The sequence below is a fragment of the Pempheris klunzingeri genome, chromosome 12 (assembly GCF_042242105.1).
Source record: "Pempheris klunzingeri isolate RE-2024b chromosome 12, fPemKlu1.hap1, whole genome shotgun sequence".
NCBI classification, from domain to species: domain Eukaryota; kingdom Metazoa; phylum Chordata; class Actinopteri; order Acropomatiformes; family Pempheridae; genus Pempheris; species Pempheris klunzingeri.
Window position 1 is genome coordinate 25126075 of NC_092023.1, and position 23762 is coordinate 25149836.

The 23762-nt window shown below is 45.0% G+C and overlaps 1 protein-coding gene across 1 annotated transcript in view; it reads right to left on the reverse strand.

Annotated features, from left to right (window-relative positions):
* Positions 1-23762, reverse strand: part of thada (THADA armadillo repeat containing) — an 82411-nt gene that overhangs the window by 58040 nt on the left and 609 nt on the right. Inside the window, exons 4-25 of the mRNA XM_070841262.1 lie at positions 23455-23603; positions 23304-23336; positions 23169-23217; positions 22618-22811; positions 22344-22438; positions 21265-21488; positions 20342-21066; positions 19985-20139; positions 19736-19891; positions 19468-19575; positions 19238-19361; positions 18690-18835; positions 18312-18540; positions 18082-18217; positions 17682-17818; positions 17372-17518; positions 16470-16630; positions 10043-10152; positions 6064-6196; positions 3214-3336; positions 2349-2471; positions 1911-2002 (exon numbers count right to left, since the gene is read on the reverse strand). Of these exons, the coding sequence (XP_070697363.1) occupies positions 1911-2002; positions 2349-2471; positions 3214-3336; positions 6064-6196; positions 10043-10152; positions 16470-16630; positions 17372-17518; positions 17682-17818; positions 18082-18217; positions 18312-18540; positions 18690-18835; positions 19238-19361; positions 19468-19575; positions 19736-19891; positions 19985-20139; positions 20342-21066; positions 21265-21488; positions 22344-22438; positions 22618-22811; positions 23169-23217; positions 23304-23336; positions 23455-23603 (3549 nt within the window). The remainder of the gene's footprint in view (positions 1-1910; positions 2003-2348; positions 2472-3213; positions 3337-6063; positions 6197-10042; positions 10153-16469; positions 16631-17371; positions 17519-17681; positions 17819-18081; positions 18218-18311; positions 18541-18689; positions 18836-19237; positions 19362-19467; positions 19576-19735; positions 19892-19984; positions 20140-20341; positions 21067-21264; positions 21489-22343; positions 22439-22617; positions 22812-23168; positions 23218-23303; positions 23337-23454; positions 23604-23762) is intronic.

Here is a 23762-nt window from a genome sequence, read left to right on the forward strand (position 1 = left end):
ACACAGCTTCAGGGTGCTCCGTCATGCTTCGTTAAAAAAAAGGTCAGATTTAATGTGTCTGGCTTTCTGAAGACAGAACTTGCTTACAGTTGCATCTACGCACAAACACTGATCTTCTGTGCAAATGAAGAAACTTGAAAAAACGAGAAAAAAAAGAAGGCAAATGGGACAAGGATTTTTGGAGAAAACTTTGCCTGCTACAGCATCAAATATTTTCCTTTGATTATATAATCCTCTTGTAGCATCCCTCCACCTACGCTGGATACAACAAATCATAAAATCTATGTGGAAAAAGCACCTGAGCCAGGTCTGCTATCAATTTCGTTATCAAGGTTTCCAAATAGATAAATGGATGGCTGTTTGACAAGGCACTGGGAGCCTGTTAGGATTTAGGACTCTTTTCCAGAGACCTCAAAAACAATCCGCAATTTTTCAAACAATCCCTGAAAGCAAGGACGACAACTGATAACCTTCCCACTAAGACTTAGACCGTTAAACCTCTAAAACAGATCCATCATTTGCGCAACTCAATTTCGCCAGGGTGTGCGGTGGTTCCAGAATAAACACAAACACCTCTGATCCACCAAAAGGAGATATCCAAAAAACTGACTTGTTTGTGGTAATCTCAACACCTTTCCCCTGGAAATGTGTAGTGATATCCTCTCCTGTGTTGTTGCTTGTGTCTGTGGAATATCAGGTGAAATCTTTTCCCCACAACAAAACCTGAGTGTCCAATGGAGGGCGACAAACCAGACCCAGTGTTTGCACACACCTCAGAGTGGTTAAATGTCAGTCTGTGACAAACTGACTGATTTACTGACTGATCACGTACTGACGAATCATGATCATCTATCAGCCGGTTATTTCAATTCTCTAATTATTAAAAAGCTATTTCTAACTAATGTAGTGGGTTTCAATAAACACTTTTACGGTCTCGTGGTCTTTGGTCCAAATGCTGTTTCAGCTCATTTTTCCACCCTGACAAGAGCATTCTCAAGTTGTGCGACAGAGAACACAACGTACTCCAGACCATGTTGTTCACAGATGTGCCTTCGGTGAACATTTCCGGCCCTTATCAGACCAGACGGGTGGCTTTTTGTTTGAAATTGAACACATTTGAAACAAATGTTGCTGTGTTGTACTTGAGGTCTTATCATTTGTTGCCCACTTGTATGAACCGAGGTCCAACACAGCACCCATGGGATGGGCCCGGGGGTTTTAGAGAGCAAAAATACTACAAACAAACATATTATATTGTGCGTTTGCATTTTGGTTTTCAAAGTGAACCTATTTTTCTTTCTAACCTTTTTTCTTTACTGTAAGTGTCCTCCTTATCGATTGTGCGGCAGCAGCAGAGACCTGTGTCTCAGCAAGCGATAATGAGCAGTGGGTTTGAGTGAAACCTGCATTTCAGTCACAGTAGTGTTACAACAGTGTCCCCCGGTGGTGTGAAACAACCACTGTTTCCACTTGTGCTCCTTTTACCTAAACTTTACTCTAAATTGTTTGCTTTCTTGCACATTTACTGAGTGTTGACGTACTACACAAATATAAATGTATTAGATTCTAAGCTAGATATTTGAGGTCAGAGTCTAAAATGATGACATTCTTAAAATTCTTAAAAGATGATGACAGTTAAGCACAAGATGTTTTGCTATTAAACTGTTTTAAGTGCACTGGGAATAAGTGGAGTCACCTCAACAAACTGATACTTCAGATATACAGCAGTAAATGAGATTTTGTTGACTCTTTTGTGAATTGTGACTTTTGGACCTTATTTCCTCATACGCGACTGATAACCAGTGATTCGCTCTTCCCTCAGTCACATGTAAGCACCTCATTCTGCACCGATGCACATGACCGTAAACTTGAGCAGGTGGAGCGGTGTTGGAGGGGGAGAAGCAGCTGACCTGTTCTTTTTCGAGTGCTCGTCCTTCCCCTTCTTCACTCCAAAGATCCTTGTGATCAGAGTGCTGAAGAGGAGAGTGGAGGAGTTCCTCACCTGGGCAGCGAAAAAAAAGAAACTGAGAGAAAGAAGATTGGAGAGAGAAAGAGTGTGTGTCTGTGTGGTTGACATTAATTTCTCTTCCTGTTACTGGTGTTTGCACTGTTGCCACTTGTAGGGGGCAGTAACTTTGTTCAGCAGCATCACGTTTTGCAGTAAACAAACAACAGTCCTGCAGTGAATCCTACCTTCTTGGGAGACTATAACATTCAGACCAAATATCAGAAAAATCTCTCTGCAGAGGTGTCACGGTGAAAAGCGTGCATGATGTTGAATTGCAATGTGTCTGGAATTCAAACAACAGAAACAAATTGAGGTAGAAAACATGGACGTCAGAACTCACAGCCCAAACAGGAGAGGTGAAGCCCAGAACAGCTGCCTGCATTCCATCTGAGACGAAGGGAATGATGTTTTCCCCCAGGCGGGTGTCCCTGTACAGAGCCCTGAGGATGTTCAGAGCATGGACCTGTGGTGAGGGAAACACGGAACGTTTTATCATTCAGCAAACATTAACAAAGACGATGTTTACGTCACCATAGGAACCCTACCTTTGTCCACACATCCCCATAGCCGTCCATCACTATTTCATAAGCCAGAACGATTTTTAAAATATTACACGACCCTCAAAAGATAACTGACGGCCGGCTGAGGCCGGTGGACAAACTTATCAGCAACAGCCAAAGCACAGCGCCGTTTGGCTGCTACTCCTAATGTAATTTATAGAGCCGCACTGCCTCCTCAGTGCCATCCAGCACCATTGTGACGGGTACCATGTGCTTTGTTTAGTTTCCAATACTACGCTGACTGCCTAGAAGCAGCAGTCTCAGTCTAAGATCATCAGTCACTGCGGCGCTCCATTTGATGCCATTCAAGTGTGTCATGATGCAGCACGTCTGGTCGCTATGCACTTTATTTTACCCTCTTTGTGTATTTACATGGACACATAACATATTCTGTTGCTGCTCATTTTTTTAAATTTGCTTTGCATTTTTAAGATGTTGCTGCTGCTGGGGTTTAGTACAGCCCACTGTATTCAGGGGCACCCACCCCCCCTTTTTATTTACTGTATGTCTGTGTTCCTTTATTCATTCTATTTGGCTGAAATACCAATGACCCCCTGGGGACATGATACACTTGAAAGTTGGAGATGGAGTCTAGAAACGGCTGAGCTTTGACTAGTTACAGGACCAGCTAGTGGGCGGTCACACCTGAGGGACGGTGGAGCTGTCAGTGTTCCTGTCGGCAGCGGGCATGGCCAAAGCGATCAGCTCTCTCATGGTCATTTTCAACAGACTGCAACTGGATGACTTGGGCTCAGAGGAGAGCAGAGCCTGAGGAAGGAAAAAAAAAACCCCATCAAAACAACATGCAGTGGGCAGAATAAAGAGTCATAAGGTCACAGGTCTGTGTGTGTGTGTGTGTGTGTGTTTACAACATGTGCATCACTCAAGAGAGTATTCCATCAATTCAGCACTCATGAAGGATCAAAATCACTGCAGCAGGGAGCGCCTTGGTATCCTAGTTACAGGTTACAGCGCATGCTGCATGACCGCATAGCTGCAACTTAAATAATCTTATAAGGGGAAAAAAATGAATGTAACAGAACCAGAGCTACCATCGTTTTTATTCCACACATTCTTCTGGTGTCCACATTACCCACAATGCAATATGACTGCAGACACTGTGGTCCAAGATTCAAGTCATCTGGATTTTTTTCCCCACTTGCGGCCTTCAGCCCCGAGTGATGTGCGCTGGCTGGGCTAAAACGCACAATGGGCAAGGTTCCAATCTAATATTGACCTTTTGTCTTTAGGTTTTTGCTGTTTTGTTCATCGCTTCACCGACAGCATAAGAAGGATTTGTACTCGCTGAACTATGAACTTGAGCTGCATCTCTAGTTTGAGCAATAGCTATGTGCAGCAATTGCGTTTTTAAATTCCTGGGTTGGATGCAATCCTGGTATTTGTATTGTTAAAGTAAGTACATTTGCACATTATGAAGGCCAGATCTGTCCTGATGGTGCAGCACTGTCCTGCTGTCTAAACATAATACAACCAAATGATGCTTTTCAACTGTCAATATATATAGTGTACAGTTTGGCAAATGCAGCAGCAAATGCATCCATCGTCTAGATGGATGCATTTGCTGCTGTGTTTCAGAACATGCCACATGAACTACTTTTAATTCAGCACTTAGGTTAGTATCCGTATCAGCCAGTCACATAAAGACACAGCTATACAATTACATAAGTTTGCGTACACTGACAGCTTCCCTGGATGACATCACTTGTAGGAGTGGGAGTTGGGAATGTGGGAGCGAGGAGGTGACAGCAATTGGCTGCTGTGTGAGAAAGACGTTATCGTACTGTGGGAGCTGATGGGAGCCAGCTGTGCGTCTGGCCTGGGTTAGAGCGAAGCCTGGGAGGGATGGAGAGACGGAGGATGGAGTTAGAGAGGAGAGGAGGAGGAGGAGGAGGCGGCACTGTCTGGCACTCATGAACTCTCAGGGGGTTGGGGTGGAGGAAGGTTAAGAGGAAGAGGAGGGCTAGCCCGGTTCCTGTGAAGTCTGTCCCAGGTCGGTCCAGACCAGCGTGAGGCGAGCGCGGGAGCCAGCCTTCCAGGAACTGACTTGGTCTTTCTGTGTGAAGGAATGCAGCCCAAAGCTCTGCCAAGGTGTCGACTTCTGCTTCTGCCCAGACCTCCTCCGCTCTGCCGCGCTCTCCCCCTTTCTTCTCTATCTTATCTTCTCTGTCTCTCTGTCTCCCTTCATCCTCATCTTAAGCCATGTTTGTTTTCTATCATGCTCTGTTCTGCCTCACCACTGCTCCTCTCTTCTCTGCTTTTCCATATTTCCAACTTTAGCTCAATATGAAAGGTCATGTTAGCTCACAGATGTAGAACTGAAACCTGGATTTAAATTTGATTATTAATTAATAAGAGAATCAAATTTGGCTAAATCCAGCTTCTAATAGTTTTCTTTTTTTTAAGATAGCACACTTTTCCGGTGTATAAGAACAGAAGGGAGTCGGTGATGTCAGCAGTGTGGTCATGTGCCTCGCACCCACAGCCACAAGAAAGAGCAACCCCACACTGAAATTACTGCTGTGATAAAACATGAACTCTGTCATGTCTAGTTTTAATATCAGTAATCAGAACGAATGGGGAGGCGAGCTGTGGCTGAATAATAGACTGAGTCAGTCAAGTGTTAAGGTAGGTTAGTCAGAGATTACAACACATTGTTAGAGGTGTGTGGGACTGGTGACTACAACAGGGGTCAACCAAAGGACAGTGTGAGTATCTGTGTGTGTGTGTGTGTGTGTGTGTTATGAGTGTTTGTGAGTCACTGAGTAAAAAAAGACAGATGGATTAAGAAACTCAATGTTCTTCCAGCATGAATGCTCCAGTGGCATGCCAAGAACTGCTGATTGCACTACTTTTAGGAGTAAACAGGAACACAAAGACACACACACACACACAGTTTCTATTGCTAAACCTCTGACAACTATCCAACATTCAGTCACTAACCATAACCCTCACTATGTCCACGCAACACATTCCATATCGTGACCTTAACTTTGACCATCACATGGCTTCATGTTACAGTTCAGAGTGAATCAGAATTTGCATTTTGAGAAATGGTCTTTATTTATGGTCTTCAGACCTCACGCTGCGTGGAGCCGCCACGTGTTTTTAAATTTACCTAAATGCACCTTAAAATCAGGTATGATGAGAGGAAAAAAAAATCTCCAGGTAAATAAGGAAATGACCCAAACAATGACCTAAACAGCACCAAAGGATTGCAAACAGCAACAGAGGATCAACTGTGTGCAGAGAGGAGATTCACTTGCGATGGAGTAAACCAACGTGACCACCACTCCACTCCACTCCACACCACACTCTGAATAGACTAAATCACAGGAATGTGCAGTTTTCTGACAAACGTCTGCGTGCGAACAGCCTCTGGCTGCATCAGCAGTGCAGGTCCGGCCTTAAAACTGAAACAAGCGTCCTTTTGATGCTAAGCTGTTCTGTTTCTGCGTTGAAACCACGCTCACACACCTGGATGTAGAAGGGTATTCCGGCGCTGCGACGTGTGGCACACAGCTTGGACGACGGGTCGCTGGATTTGACCTCCTCTAGAACTTCAGACAGCCAGCGGGCCGGAAGCTGCTGCAGGGCCAGACTTCCACTCCTTACACACACACACACACACACACGAATGTACATGAACACACACATCAGGTCTTTGAGCGTCTAATTGAACAAATACTTATATCAAAGGCACATTTATAAAAACATCACATTTCACATCTGTAATAGATAAGTACACATCACTTATTCTAGACACAATAGCAGCTACAAAACTGTTGTTTTCCTCATCAGAATACAGTATGTAACATTTTGCACTTTTTAGTTCTGACCATGTTCACAACACAGCAGAGTTCTCAAGAACAATGTTAAATACTCCCCCATGCATGTTTGCAAGATGGAAAGCCATGCTGCATGCTGTTGGCGTGATTTAAATCTCATACAATAAATCCAAAGTGTTTCTCCCGACACGCAGCGCTAAACTGTCATAGATCACATAGCTGCACATAATTTAATACTTGTTTAAATTCAGTTTGCCAAACAGATGGACCTCAATGTAGATTTCCATGAAATAACAGTTCAGCAAGAGTCAGATGAATTATGTATCTCAGTGCAATGTACTTGATTAGCTTCAAACACTTTGAAACAGTGCCTCCAAAGATGGTGTCAGAGGGATTCCAGCAAAATGAAAAACCATGATCAATCACTACTGCCACTGCACGAATGTGAATCCCATCAAGCCACCCTCAGCGACCAGATATTAATCATATGGCTTTCCTTCAGACGAAAACTTTAGATCCACGGTCTTATGTGTACCTGTTTGAAAAGTGTTTGACATTACAAAGCCTGCTCCAAACTGTTTTCTGTGGCATCTGCTCCTCTGAGCGTATGAAGACAAATGCTGAGGATATCATCTGAAGCAGGTCTCACAGACGCACACCCACAAGAAACCTCTCTCTGCTCTGTAAGAAGCAGCTGTTTAACGAGAGCCAGTGGAGCGCAGGGGACGAGTTAAAACAATCCAATGTGGAGGATGGAGCTCAGGTGCACTTCATCACACACACTTGACACACCAGGGACATCTTTCACTGACAAACACATGCAGTGAGGCACATACTGTAAACCAGTGATTTACAAACAGGAGGGGGGACTCCTGCAGTCAGCGGGAGTACGCGCAGAAAGGTTGTGAAACACCTCAACTAAGTACTAGACAAAAGAATCCACATATTGAGTATTACACCTGACCACCACGCGCTGCCAGTTAGTAAACGAGCAGAGACGTTCTCGAGAAAATGCGGATAAATGGTAAAACAGAAACCTGTGAGTGATGGACAAATAGTTCAAATAGATATCTACAAGAGATGGACACATGGTTGAAATGGCTAAAAGTGAAAAAGCTTACAGTAATGACTAATAGCTGAAATAGTTGGCTAAAATATCGGATGAATAGTTGAAGCATCCAGCCTTACCTAAACCAACCTAAACATTGACAGTTCAATTGTATGAAAAATATCATGATATCCACCCATTAACTTTCATTAATAATTAACTTTAACTCAAATTAAAGGTGCAGTGTGTAGGAGTTAGTGGCAAACAACGGAGTACTCCTCATCTAATGCCTCCCGGTCCAAGCGTGTAGGAGAAGCTACGGTGGCTGACGAGGGCTCACACTCCTTCGCTTTTATTGTTGTTAAGTGATAAGTCTGATCTTTCATTCGTTGAAATTTGTATCCTCTCATATATCTACTACTCCCATGTAGATATAAAGGGCTCATTCTAAACTAACACAACAGAACGACTGAGTCTCAGGTGATCGTACACTACTGGAAACATTATATTCCATTTATGCCAATAGAGCCCCCTAAATCCTGCACATTGCACCTTTAAATGAGCACATTCTGAGCGTGGCGGGTGGGGTATCTGAGTTCATCTATCAGGGCTGTGGGATGGGGGTCAGACAGAAAGGTTGGGAATCAGGGATGTAAACAGCTGCAGATATAAATGTGCCTACCCAACTAGGGAACTCAGTTAAGGAGAAAGTGAAGGGAGATGGAAAGAGTAAAAGAACGAAGAGAGAGATGAAGAGACACAACAAGAGAGTGCAAACACAGTGGAACACACCAGAGCCGGGTCCCAGGGCAGAACATCAAAAGGCCGTGGTTAAGCACCCCGCAATCAACACCCCATAACCCAGCACACGGCCTGCATACCATCCACACACTGCTCTTCCCCTCCTGAAAACACGCGCTCACATCCACACACGCCCGGAGCAGAACACACACACACTCCCAGTACTCCTACACACAACCACGAGAATGTCGCCCTCGTTACACAACACACTGCGAGACTGGTTTTTGTACAAGAACAAAACAAGTGATTTTTGTTTTAACTGCTCAGCACTGGGTGGTTCAAAGTCGACGCTGCTGCGACGGTTTTGCGGTTTGTCACCTGCCGCAGGGGTTAAAGACATCCTCCACAACCCGCCATTGAGGAAAACAGGGAGGGACAAGAAAGTGAGAAATTCTTTCATGTCGTTCTGAATTAAAAGATTGTTTTCCTTCCCCTCAGGAGGATAACAGTATGATTATTTCCATGAATAGCAGAGGTGATGGGAGTGTGGAGTTGTAGGAGACTCGAGGCACGTTTAACACTGCCCCTGGCCGCACATCGCCACGGAGGCCCTATCAGTCTTGTACTGTTCAAAGTAGCTTTGAAATAGAAACCTAAACCTCAATGTGTGTGTTTTTTTTTTAAATTTAGCAATATTTGCCCATAACTTGTTAAACGCTTGTGTGATCATAGTGAGACAACACACAAATGGGCTTTTGGCTGAAAGTAGATCCAAGGGTGATTATTTTTTAGATTTTCCCCATGGCCACGTCCACCCAGTGTTTTAAAGTGGCACATAAATGACCTTGATGTATTAAATAGGCACATGTCTTTGTTAGTAGCTGTGTTTCTTCAAACAATGTGCCTACTTACATCTCTAAAAGCTCTAAAACAAGTGTCTCAACTATTATTCTGTACACAAAGAGACATGTAAAAATTACAATTTGTGTTGCCAGTGGAAAACTGTGTGGTGAAACTTTTTCTTGGCGATCAGCAGCCGGATTGTGCAATTTTACTTTTCATCACAGAGGTAGCCAGGCTTGGTACCATCATCCCTACCAAAACCTGCACTCAGTAATGCATTTGGCAACTGGCACTACAGCTGAAGATACCGCACAGAAATGTTATGCAGATGGATAATTGTTTGTCAGGAAATTGCCCCACCATGCAACTCCCCCTTGAATCCCAGATTTTTACCTTACATGACTTTTACATTCCCAGTGTACGAATTGAACAAAAAAAAGATACTGTGTGTTATTATTGAGCTTTACAGTCGTTGGAAGGCCTGTTTACTCACTGTGGACAGACCCAGCCTTGCTGTTTCCCTCTGCCTCCAGTCTTTATACTAAGTTAGGCTAACCAACTCCTGATTCCAGATCTGTACCAACCAAAGACATGATGCTGATATCATCTCCTCATCTTCTCACTCCCTGTTTCCCAAACCTTTGAACTGTTCCTTAAATTAAAATATGTATTGGAAGTTGATGAAAAATAGCATTTTATTAGCTTTTTAACTCATTCAATAAAAAAATGTACTGATTTATTGCATTGTGAGGTGACAGATTATATCACTCTGTTAGAAGCAGGTTCATCTCTGTCATGCCGATGCGTCACTGTTTGCAGGTCAGACGGCTCCAGATGATGAGTAACACCAATTATCAAGTCTTGATGTGATCAGCTACTTCATACCTGAGGAGCGATACTGAGAGGACTTCACAGCGAGCTAATTACAAGGCACGCTGACACTCTGTGTCATGATGGGAGCTGCTGCCCACAGCCACCCAGCAGTATTACGTTTCAGCCCTTCGCTCTGAATGTGAACACACACACACACACACACCTGCACAGCATGTCGGTGAGGCGTACAAAGCCCACATAAGCCAGTTCAAAGGCGCCACGATGCCGGGACTGCAGGAGCTGCTGACGGAAGTACAGGCCCACTCCCTCCACCTGTAACGGAGAGAGACACAGAGGGAATCAGCAACACTGAACAGTTGCGTGTGTGTGTGTGTGTTATGTGTGCATGACTTTAAAGCCTCCTGCTTCACCCTCCAGCAGAAATAGAAGCGACCAGTTCCACACTGAGAATCTGGATGACAGTGGATGAGATTATTTTTTTCATTTATAGCCTAATCTGTGATTTTGTCAAGGAAATGTCAGATTACCACCTACCATGAGCTGTCCAATCATTACATATGAATTGCTAAAAGTGAATATAATTATCAGGTAATGTGTCAAAGCACAGAGACTATTATTTTCATTTACTCATTTGTATTTTTCATTAGCACAAATGGCTTTTGGTAAAAACATCACCTATATGATTTATAATTTATCCCAACACAATGTTCGTTTGTTTCCGTAACATAATGAGATACAGCAAAAGTTAGTAGTAACAGTAATATTAACAGTTACTGTGAATACTTGACAAGTCGAATGACGTAAATCAAAAATAAAAGAGCACTTCTCTTTGATGCCACTGATGCAAAACTGCTGGTACAGTGAAAACTAATGAGCGAAGCACTGGGACCCACATTTTCTTTTGTAGACTTTGTACTTTGTGTCAATCATTTTATGTCAAGTAATTACATCAACTACATGCTACAAGCTTAATGCAAAGCAAACAGTTACACCCCACTCAACCCCACCCCTGTTCGATGTCATTATTCCATTCATAGTCAATTAAATGATGCAACCCAGATGGAAAATGGTTCGTGGTCTCTTAAATATTCCAATGAAAAGCAAAGCAGAAGGATTTATAAAAGATGGTTATCCTCTGATGAACTGCATCATCTCATACCACTTGAGTTTCTCCTCTATTTGGAAAACAAAGTGAGGCTGTAACACTGGCACACTCTTGTTTTAGAGACACCACTCAGCCAGTGAGCATTGAGATTGTCAAGCGTGAGAGCGGCATGTCAGTAGCGTGACAAGTGTGTTCAAATAAGGATGCTGAGACATCCACATAATGGCCACTGTCAGTAAAACCATTCAGTTAGTAATAGTGTTAGCAACATTATTCTAACTATACACATACACACACACACACAACTAAGTGCTGGAGCAGTGTGTAAAATGGTGAGTGTGTTGCAGGTGAGGCGGCAGGGCGAGGCGAACGCAGAGCTTCGGTGCCCTGTCATTAAAGCTGTGGGATCACCGCCACCACAGAGGCGGCCAGACCTCGACTTAGTCAGGGGTGGCACGGAGGGCACAGGGAGGGGTGGCAGGGCCCTGATGCAAACAAAAAAAAAAAAAAAAAAAACACCCTGTGTGAAAAGGGGAAAAAAAAAACCCAATGGCCCCCTTAGGGGATGTTGGGTTAGACACAACATCTAAACTAACACAGGCGCAGACCCGCAGATGAACCAGTCGCTGTAACCTCCTGCCACCAACCCTGATGACACGGAATGACAGAACAATGATGCATGAACACATGTTTACAGCAGGATGTACTAAAACAGAAAGAATGAATGAATGAAAAATGTGTAAAATGAAAATATTATGAGAACAAATGTGACAAGATCTAAGGCCTGGGCAGCGTGTTTTTGGCTGGATGACTGGTCAATAAACTCGACTGACCCTGCAGACCTAAAGTGGACTAACTTAAACACCAAAGTATGGCCTGAGTAAACCACAACGGTACCAAGCCCAATGACTTATCACATTGGTGGCCAGAGTGGACTCCCAGGACAGGCCTGACCTCACCGGGGTAAAAATGGCAGCGACAGTCACTGTTAGATGGCCCGTGGCTGCCGGCGCAAAGACCGCTGTGGTGCTGAGCTGGGCCAAGCCGGCCCGCGGCTTCGCGTATTTAAAGCTTCCCTCCCAAAGATTCCCGTCTGTGTAACTGTTTAAAAGGGCCGAGCAAGCGTCCTTCGCGGGCCAGGGGAAGGTACGGGGGGGGACTTTATTTAGACATCAACTTCCTGTTTGCAAACGTGCCCGTTTCCCAGAAAAACTTCCATGTGTGGAGAGAGAAGTTTCCCAAGTCCTAATTACATGTATGGCTCGGGCCGTGACAGTGACCCAAATAGCCAACCCCTCCCCTGAGGCCGAGGGACAGACAGCACTCTGATAATGTTTGTTGTTGTTGCAGCAATCCACGAGAGCAATTGTGAAGTTCTGGGTTAGAATTTGTAAGGGAAATGGAAAGCCATGAGTTAATAATCAGACTGTTCTACTACAACACAACAAACAAATGTTACCGTTAACTGCTCTGGTTCACCACTGTTGGGCTTAAGTATCTAGTAAATATGTTGAAATGTGTAATATTAGATGCAATTAGATTTATTTGTAGTTAAAATATATGCATTTTAACTGACTGAACCCAATGTGAAGCAATTCTAGCATGAGTGACAGTCGTGAGCCCTCATCAGACCCGAGCGTTTTGAACTAATCAAATAGAGGGATGTAGTACCTTCCTCTGAACTATCCAACATTTAAACAATCCATGTTTAAATGTTGTACGAAGCCTTCAAGAAAAAAAAGACGTGCCAGGAAATGTCAAGAAGGCTTTAATCTATAGTATATACTGTTCATTTATAAGAGTGTATTGCATCTTTATAATGTGTCACTATTCAGTGCACACTAAACAGTCAGTCAAATCTGATTCACCGCACTTGTGATTTAGCCAAATGTAGTGCACATGATATGAACAGTACATTCTTCATTCCACTGCTGGAATCTTTGAGGACAATTTTAGTTGGCGTAAAATTTACTTTTAGGATTCAAACCCTGAAATAAAATCGTATAAATATTATACAGTAGAGAGCAAATAGAGTCGTGTCTGACAAAGCCTTGCTATTGTGTTAACAGCAGTGATTGTGTGTGTGTGTGTGTGTGCGTGTGCGCTTCTCTCTGCTTCAGAGCCGCCAAACAAACGGTCTGTCTCCTCTGCGTAACCAAGGCTCCAACCGATCCAGGTCGAGCTATGCCAAATAAACACCAGAGCTGTCAAACTCCAGCTGACCAGCGACTTTGGTGGTCTGGTCTGTCACACTCGTACAACTGAGCTCACGCACACGCAAACACTCGTATTGTCCTGTCAGGATGTCAAAGTGCTGCTTTCTTCTGTCCTTCCTTCACTGACCTTCATCAGAAAAGGTTTAAATCACAATGCATCAATATTCCTTGAAAGGTCTAGAACTATTGTGGTAATTGATCGACAGAATTTTTTTTTAAAAAATGGATAAAGAAAGAAATAAAACCATTTAATTAAGGATCAATTCCCATCCACAACTATTGCAGTTGCCATGATGCCACATCACCAGTGTTGCCAGGCCAACAAGGATGTAACACAGGATGCTGCCCGAGGACCGCAGGAGGTGTTCAGCTCACACACATTTAGGAAAGTGATGTGTTTCGGTCTCTCTCACACACACACACACAGTATACACACACACAGTATACACATGTTTGCCCATGCATGTCATCGCTGCGGTAGGGCAGAGTGACTATGTCCGCAAAGGCAGACCCAACTTTCCAAACACTATTGGAATCACCCCACTGACTGTTAACACAGCACACACACACACACACACACACTTCTCGCAAAGTGTAGAACCGATGACAAGCGAATGAAAAAGAAAAAAGGATGCGGTAAGGACAGAGAGGACAGGAGTTCAGACTTTCCTCTTGTCCACATGGTCTTCAGCACGAGTTTGTTGAATCATCAGTTATGTATTGAGGCCCATCGCCATAGTTACCACAGCAGACAACATGGTATCCATGAGATCACCATCAATTATCTCTTTGGGCCACTGTGGTTGTGACATCATTATCAAGTCCATTTCTGCAGTGACAGTTATAATAACTCTGGCTGTTTTGTATGGCCTGATCCTGCGTCCAGCTGGTTTAGAAGGAATATTGAATAACTCAGTGACAAACTGTAATGGGCCACATTATACATGGATTTCACATATCTATGCACAATCTGGTGAAAAGTTAGTGCAACCAGTCGTGAATCAGTATAATAATATTAGTAAAGATGTTGTTTGACAAAAAAAAACAAAAAAACACGAGGACTGCTGCCACTCCTGTATATGAGGCAACCAAAAGCTGGTTAGCTTATCTTAGCACAAAGACTGGAAACAGCAGGAAACAAGTTAGCCAGGCTCTGTCCAGCACCCTTTAGAGCTGAGAAAATAACAAGCAAAGCTAGCTGAGCTAAGCTAAGCTAAGCTAAGCTATGGGGCTGCTGCTCTGTATTTACCGTGCAGACATGAGAGTGGCATCAACCCTCTCATCATCCTATAAGCTTCCATGTGTGGAGAGAGAAGTGTTTGACTGTTAATGTGATTTGGCTCCACTGTCATATCACAGAGAATTTGCCAGCATCTAGAAGCCGAATGACACTTAAAAAGGACTTCTCATGTTTACCTGGAAATTAGTTTTAAATGAATTAGACCAAAGTGACAAGCACAGTCCAAACTTTTTACTTTTGAAATCACATCCAGTCTAATGGGGGATGTGGGGTCAGAAACAGGAGAAAGAACAGCTAATCCAGCATCCAGCACTTACAACAACAGTTAAACAATCAGTAGTACATTGCCTTGCCTGTTTGTACACATTGGCAATTATATACAAACCATATACAAACCATAATGAACTGAATAAAAGTGGGAAAATGGGAAACCGAGCTTAATGTAATAAGGTCTAAAACTGACCAAATGGATAGAAAAGACAGAAGAATGAGAAAAACGTGTAAAAAGCCAATTGCTAGTAAATAACATTCAGTAGTAAACTGACGACATCCTGGCACAAATACATTCCTGCTACTCAACATGTTGCAGGTAAACAACCTGGATTAGTGCTGCAACCAACAATCATTTTCATTGTCAATTAATCAGGTTGATGAATCTCACTATTAATCGATCAATTGTTTGGTCTGTAAAATGTCAGCACATGCTACAGTAGACACTTGCTTCTCTCTCTCTCTCTCTCTCTCTCTCTCTCTCTAGTGTATATACATGGTCAGCAGGCAAACACAAACACACACATGCACACACAGCCTTTACCCCCCACACAGACAAACACAGCCTATGTCTGCTACCCTTGTTATTGTGGATGTTCACATGCTGAACCACTCAGACAACTATTCCTGTGTGAGTTGGTCTGAGTGTCAGTCTATGTGCGTGTGTGTGTGTGTGTGTGTGTGTGTGTGTGTGTGTGTGTGTGTGTGTGTGAGTGTGTTGTTTGCAGCGCTCAGTGTTTTCCTGCTGGCAGTGGAAGTGATTTGGAAAGAATGCAGTGGAAAGGGAGGGGCGTCGCGGCCGTTAAACCAGCAGGGTCGGGCCTCAAATGAAAGCGCTGCGCTAACGAGGGCGGATGCTAATTGAAGAGCCTCCCAGCGTGGTGTCACAAACATACAGACATACACACACTCGCAGCATTCCCGCAACAGTACGTGTACACACACACACACACACATGTACATGGAATACATACTTGATTGGTGTGCGGATGTAAACGGCTCTCTAGATCTCAGCTGGGACAGCATTTGCGTCTATGTTAGGCTCCGGCTGGCGTATTTTTACATGAGCCCATCGTCATGGTATGAGATTGATGACTCCTGATGTGATCGAGGTGGGGGGCTGGCCCGTGTTCTCACCAGCACACTACCGCAGCTCAGCTGTTCTAGTTTGGTTAGCCTTGTTAGCCATCCCATTCCCAAAATGTGACTTCAAAGCAGTAAGAACAGTAACAAAGCAGAGCTGAGCCGTGGCAGCAGATGTCTGAGGAGCCTTCTGTCAAATGTGCTGAGCTACAGACATGAAAAACAGACTGGTGGGCTGAGGCTATTTTAGATTTTAGCTCATGATGTGACGGATCACTGGTGAACTGGCTTCTAATAACATTCAGGAAAGCCAAAATCCTACATTTTCTTTCCAATACCAGCTCACCTGCTACCACAATTTAAAATCTGGATACCACACTGTGCTGAACTCATTGGGATCCTGTTAATGTGAGGATACATGAGGTCAGTGATCACTGTGGCACTGCTGTGACTGAATGAATGCAAGATTTATAATGAAAGTGATGAAGAAACCGTATTTTATGTGGATCAGTCACATCGGGCCAAAACATGATCCACTTAATAGGGTCAGTATCGGTACCAACACCAGTCCTGTGGTCCGGGCCATGGGCCGTGAGCCCAAAGACTGAAACCAGCCTGCTACAAAGGAGGCTCGATGCTACAGTGCATGAGGTGGCAGCGGTAAGGGGATGAGAGCGACGTTTGTGTGGGTGTGTTTCGATCGACGGGATCTCACCTGCTCTTCTGTGATGAGCCCAGGGTGTGTGTGCGAGTTGTCGTCGGTGCAGTGCAGAGGCAGGCTCTGACACAGCTGTCCAAGCAGCATGGCCACTTCCTTCATGCTCCGCCAGCAACATACCAGCACCATCTGGGCTGTCACCCTGTAGCCTTCACCGCCTGGAGCCAGCGCACACACACAGTGACACACACACACACAAACACGGGAAATGTTTAGTCACTTCTTTTGGTTTATTATCCAATACCTTAAACTTAAAGAATGATGATTGTCTTATGTAATGGACCACAGTGAAGCTTTGTATTCAACGGAAACCAAAAGAAGTCCCAAGTCACATAATGTGCCTGCTCCCTCACACACACACACGCAATTTAGGTAATCATTCAATAATATTCCTAGAAGTTTTGGACTGTGCGCTACGAGAATGTACCACACAAAATTCAGGTCAAACACTGCCCCCATCAGCTCACCACCAGTACTGCATTCATAAGCAGCGATGACTTACTGGTTTCACTGATTGAAACCACGGAAAATCAGGAGTAAAACATAAAATTATACAATTAGTCAGTGCAATTTGCAGCAATTGGGCATCTTAGTATCTTAGGTGCATCCATGAGGTGTGTGTACAGTCACTGCTGCAGCTCCATCTGTTGACCGTGTCAAAAAATGGGCCAAATCAGCAGCCAAATTACAATAACTAACTTTTTTTGAACACTGCTATTCACATGTCCTTCATGTCTCTGCACTGTCCCACGCCTTCAGCTCTATCACAGCCCCAGGGGAGCCGCTCCTCACAACCTATCTGAGCTAGTGTAATATCAGACTGATTAAACTCATGAGGCATGGCAAGATATGTTTGTGTGTAATGTTGAACTTCCTGCGTATAACGATCTCTAACTCACCCGTGTTCAGTGACTGTGTGTGTGCATTCGGGGTCTGCGTGTCATCGCCTCCCTGGTGTGTGTCCAGCTCTCGGGCACTGGTGAAGAAGTCATTGGTGTCCCTGGGCTGAATCTCCTGCAGGATCTTCTGGAGACCTGCTGACGTGTCTGTGGTTGTGGCATTCGTCAAATTCAGACAGACAATAGAGTTTGGTGAATGTCACTTGGAGCACAGAATCAAGTGTGAGGTTTAGTATATGAAAGTGTTCTTGTATGAGGCCCATTTAGTGCATTCAGCATCAATGAAAGCCCAGCTGAGATATCCGATTACCTGAGTCAGTATCCATGGGGATGAGTCCTTCAGGGGAGGAGCTCTGGACTACAGGGGAGACCACATCAGACATCCTGTAGCACACAGCAATCAGTTCTGACACCAGACATCTCCACTGCTCAGTCTGGCTCAGGCTCCTAAACACACACACACACGCAAACGCAAACGCACACGCACACGCACATGAAATATGTAAGCATATGACTAAGGTCATGGCTGAATTTGCTCTTCAAATACATGATGCTGTACTCAGGGAATGTGTAGAGGGCTTTTGTCCTCTGCAGACAGCAAAGCCATAAATCCAAATGGAAGTAGGTTGTTTAGGATGTGTGTGTGTGTGTGTGTGTGTGTGTGTGTGTGTGTGTGTGTGTGTGTGTGTTGCTGTGATTCACGTTCTCACTCAGTGTTTAGATGCTGCAGGACAGCAGTGATGCAGTGGGCTCTCCCATAGAGAGGATGGGAAGCAGCTGCCTGTAAGAGAGATGACTCAGCCCTCGACACCTCTAACTGCAGGCAGCCCAACAAGAACTGAACCACTGAGGACAGAAGAACAATAAAATGCTTATATTTAACATGATGTTTTATTCAGTGCCAGCACACACAATACATACATAAGCGTCTGAATCTTACCAGCCAGAGTGTTGAGCTCCAACATGGCCGTCTCAGAGGCGTGGGATGGAGGGGAGGGAGGCTGGAAGTCGAGGCCCTGCTCCTGTGCACAGTGCAGCAGAGCCTGGCTCAGGTCTGGCTGGTGGAGCAGCAGGTTGAGCAGGTGGGCTGCTGTGACGCTGTCAAAAGGTTTGGTGCTGGTACTGAGGTCCAGGGCAGCCTGAAGGACACAACGCATCCTCTCCGGCACCTCGCATCAGAAAGATCACGGCGAGATCAGTTAAACAACTTGAAAACACCACTAGGCGAGTTGGTGATTGTGCTTTCTATACATGTTAGTGTGTTTTAGGCCTCTAGGTCATTTTCGGTGTAGCGACTGGGCTTGGTCCTCATATTAACCTGCAGTCCCACAGCCGATGGTGGGAGTTGCCGTAGTAACGCCGAGGCCAGCTGTTTGACTTCCAGGAAGTTGCTGGCGACGCAGTGGAGGACATTCTGAGCGTGGGCAGAGGTCACGGCTTCACCGAGGGCAAACACATCAGGCCCTGAGGAGAACGGAGAGGTGAAGAAACACAGGAGGGCACGTCGAGCGACAAGACGTAGAGCATACACTGGGCCAGCTGGAGCGTCAGGCTGGCATCAAAGCAGAGAGGCTGGCCGCTAATGGACAGACTGCTGCTTCAGGTACCAGCGGAGAGAATTATTCCAGAGCTGTGAGCTGGCCACTGGTATTACATGAAGTGTGCCAAGCATCATCACTAAAATGTCCTTGAGTGAAGCACTGAGCTCCTCAGAACTTTTTGGTTAACTTTGGCATCAGTTATTTGTACTATTCATACTGTATGAGCTGTATTACAGTAGTTAGTAACAGGTGGAGTGCTTTCTACACTGCTGTGTTGTTTTGTAAAGACTTAAATATGAGTGTGGCCGATGAGCAGTAGGTGTACCCGTGCTGAAGGAGAAGAGCTGGCCCAGGAGACACAGCAGGTGGAGGGACATGAGGCATTTAGAGAAGGAAGCTCCAGGAAGCAAAACCTCCAGCAGCCTCTCACACAGCCAGCGCAGGAACTCCTACATCACAAAAAAAAAAAAACACACAACACATCCTTTAGTTTCATTTTTATGAAACAAAAAGACTCAAATCAACCGCAGCATTGTTCCAGTACTCGTGGTATACCTTGTACAGATGTAGTGTTTGCTGGTCTCTGTCTCTCTGCTCCTGGTCTCTCTCCTGGATCAGTCTCTTCTGCAGCAACAGAGTGCTGTCCTTCATTCTACAAAGCAGCTGTGAAATAAGTGTTTCAGGCTCCATTTAGTGATCATTTTAAATACATTTCATCAAATCAAATTTCCATGAAAAGCCACTCCAAGGCCACAAGCTGGCTGTATGTTGCCTGAGAAAACTATTTTCAACCACCACAGACAAGGCGAGGCTAATGTCTGACCTTCTTCAGCAGGCTGACTGTCTGCTGTCTGACGCCTGGTGACTGACTGTTGAGATTAGGTGGCAGGAAGTGGCGGATCAGGTCCATTTCCTGTGAGGTCAGTACTTCTGTGCTGCGGTGGCTCTCACACACCAAGCCCAGAGCATCCATCCTCACCTGGGCAACACATAAATACAGCGGAAGTCCATGACAGATGTTAAAAACACTTACAGTAGGAGAGGATATTAACGTGAGGATTCAGGCACTCACTTGATCATGTTTGTGCAGCAGTGCTTGTTGAAGCAGGGTGAGGGGCACCAGTCCTCCCCACAGACCCCCTTCTGAGGATGGAACTACACCCTGAGCCCGGGCTGCCCGCAGGCACGTCATGAGAGCTCCCAGTGCCCCCCTGCTGCCTGAAGGACCTAAGCAGGAAAGAAAAACAGCATTCACAGATGGTTCTACATATCCAAAGAAAGTTCCCAGTGTTTTTACTTGAACTTTAACAGAACTTTTTGTGAATTTGAAAGACATTAATATGCAGCTGACATAAGAAGAGGATAACCAGACAGAAAGTCTCACAGAGTTTCAGATATATGGAACGTCAGTGTGTATTTGTGCCTTTACCTGTGCTGCACGGCGGTGTGTCCTGCAAGGCTTTCACCATGTGCGCCAGACTGGAGGGACTGCAGCGTAGCAGCTTGGGCAGGAAATAGTCCAGTATGTACGTGGTCTGGTCCAGTCTGGCACGGCACAGCACCTGAAGCAGGGGGGTTACCCACGTCTGGTGCCAATGCTCCATCCAGTCCTCTGTGGCCGTCTTGTTGGCTGCAGCAGCCTGACTGGCCAGCTGAGCCTTGTGGCTGACAAACAGCCTCTCGAGGAGGTCGCTGGCATAAGGAGCCAGGGTCTGGTCACCCATCAGGCCCAGGAGACATGAAGGCAGCTGGGGCTGGATGGCAAGCAGGTACCCTGCCCCATAGAGCTCCACGAGGCAGCCCAAGGAGCCGTATTTCCCCCTCATGTGCCACTCCAGTCCCAGCAGGCTTTGGGTGAGCTCTGTGACATAAGAGTCCCTGGTTGGGTCGGAGGTGGAGGGGTTGGTGTGCTGGTGGAGGAGGAGGAGGTTGTGGAACAGGGAGCGGGTTTGGTGACGGACTCCGTCCAGCGGGTGCTCCCAGTGGGAGTAGATGTGCTCCAGCAGGTGTCGCTGTAGCTCCGAGCCCCCGCGGAGGGACTGCTGGAGGCGGGGAGGGCAGGGCTGCCTCTCCGCCTGCAGGCAGTCCAGGGCAGCACTGCTCCAAAGGGTCAGCACCCGAGCCACCACCATGGCTGTACTGGACTCCTTAATACTACAGCGAAGAAAAGACGCACGCTGGTCACACTTCAGAAAAAACGTTGGATTTTCTCACAGCTTTTCATCACTTGAAGCTCAGAGCAGCACAAAAAGAACTTTCACTTTAAAAGAACTTTTGAGAACAATTTCAATTGTGAAAGGATTAAATCTAAGAGTTGTTAGTACTGATTGGAGAACAGTTTGGCAGACGTACCTGACGTCAAGATCCAGCAGTGTGTTTGGAACCAGCAGCAGCAGCTGTTCCCACTGTGGCCCTGGGAGAGCACCCTTCCAGCTCAGCATGGCCAGAGCGCCATGACACAGATACAGAGAGACACCCGGCGGGCGACCACTGGCACACAAACCCTCACACCTCTGCTTTAGCCAATCAGGGGCCGAGTCCAAACACTGCACTGATCTACACAGCAAACTGCACACCTGACACGCACACGCACACACACACACACACACACACACACACAGACACAGACACGCACACACACACAGACGCACACACACACACACGCACACACACGCACACGCACACACACACACAGACACACACACACACGACAAAAATGTGTCACAAGAATGACTTTAGGTTCAAACTTAATGTAACCTTGAAACTACACAGGCCCATGAATTTAGGACAGTTTAAAATTAGTTTAGCACTATTGTTTTTGCTGTGTATATCTTTGCACAAAATTAGAGCATTAATGAAGTACCAATCTGTAACTGCTTTACACTGCATTGGGATTTATTAATTCTTCTATCAAAATGAAAAATGAATCCACTATTTTGGTAAAAAACTGATAGTTTCAGTCATTTTTCAAGCAAAACAACAAACAACTGCTGATTCCAGCTTCTCCAATATGAAGATTTTCTACTTTTCTACAGAATATATGAGCATCATATCAGCATCACTTTGGGCTCTTAATGTGATGGGCATTTTTCACTACTTTTTGACATTCCATTCAATGAATCGCTAAAGTATTTTGCACATTAATCGATAGTGAAAATATGTTGCAGCCTTAGCTCTTCTCTATACAGCAGTTAGATGTGAATTTTGCTGTTCAATACTTTTAAGGTGCTGCTTTTTTCTTGGTAGATTAACATTCTTCTACTGTCTAACGTAGCTGGGTCATTGTTATATTTGTTTAGTTACGTGTTTAAAGACAGATTTTTATTTCCAAGATAATTATATTACAGATCAGTTCCTTTCACATAATAAGTGAATATTCTAAAAATGAATCCATAATAAGAACAAGCCAGAATTCTTGATCCTCAACTCACCACAGAAGCAACTTCATCTCCACAGCCCATGACGGATCTGATCAGTAACACCACAGCCATGCCGGCTGTACTCTGCACAGACTGAATGAACTCCTCTACAAACAACAGCAGGAAAAGCGAAGGACAGAAGTGAGAGGAAAGTATGTGCACATGTGTGATGGTGGTTTCTTATTTCTAATTTACAAGCACAGGTGGCCCCTCTTGAAAATTCTACATGTCTGCTTCCATCAGCTGGGTCTCAGGTGTTTCAACCTTTTACAGTCCTGTTTCTCACCATCAGTGAGGATGTGTGTGTAGCAGCCCAGGAGGCTGCTCAGGGTGTCCTCCAGCTTGCAGTGATTCTGTTCAGCCTGCAGGGCAGCAGTGATGGTCTCCTGGGATCTCTGGATCACCAGCATGGAGGTCTTCACCGCAGCCAGACAGGAGTGCATCAGCTGGGCCTGGGCGATGTGACGTCCTGCTAGACCACTTTAGCAACAGCAGGGGGCGACAGAGACACAGGGATCAACAGGATGCTACACACTGTGATGTTACCAGCATCCATCAACATGTACCCTGGCTGATCGGAGTGTAATATGCCAAGAACGGTGTTAATGCACCCACTCTGCTGTGAACAAGCTCTGGATCAAGGAAACAAAGCTACAGCACCTCTGGCTTCGATTTAGTAAAAGGTAGCGTGGTGCAAGTGATGATTGCACTAAAAAGAGTAAGTGAAATTCACTTTCAATGAGCAATACACAATTAAATGCAATTAAATGTCTAGTATACATCTAAATAAAAAAACAGATCGACAGGATATATCGACAGCAGAATATGTCTCTGTACCTGTTCTGGTGAAGATATTCATTCAATCCCTTGTGAAGGAACTGCAACACTACAGAGGAGCAGAGAGACGATGAGAGGCTTTCCTAAAAAAATTGGAAATTCCTAATTTAAGAATAAAAAAAGTTGGACACTAACCTTCAGGCAGCAGTTTGTTAATGCATCTCTCACCTGGTGATGAAGAATTTTGAAGAGTTACTTTTTTATTATTTTTTTCATCCTGACAAGATTTACCTGATATCTGTACGGACCAAATGTACATCTGCAGTAAGTGCAAAGACCCACTCACCGAGAGTGAAGCCATCCAGACAGGCGGTGATGGTGTCTACGATGTGTGGGCATTGGTCTGAAGTTGGGTTGGACAGACAGTCAGACAAGCACGCCGACAAACTGTTTACAGTTCGCTCTTGCAGCCAGGCTGGTACTGAACCTAAGGCACTGAGGAGAGCAACACACAGACGTGTTTTTAATCCGGGGCCGTAGACACAAAACATCACAAGGCTCAAAGGCTCATAAGGCTGAAATCCCCTTATAAGCGTGTGTCTCCATCTCATTTACTTGAACAGTTGTGTTTCAAATGAGTGCTCAAATGTCCGT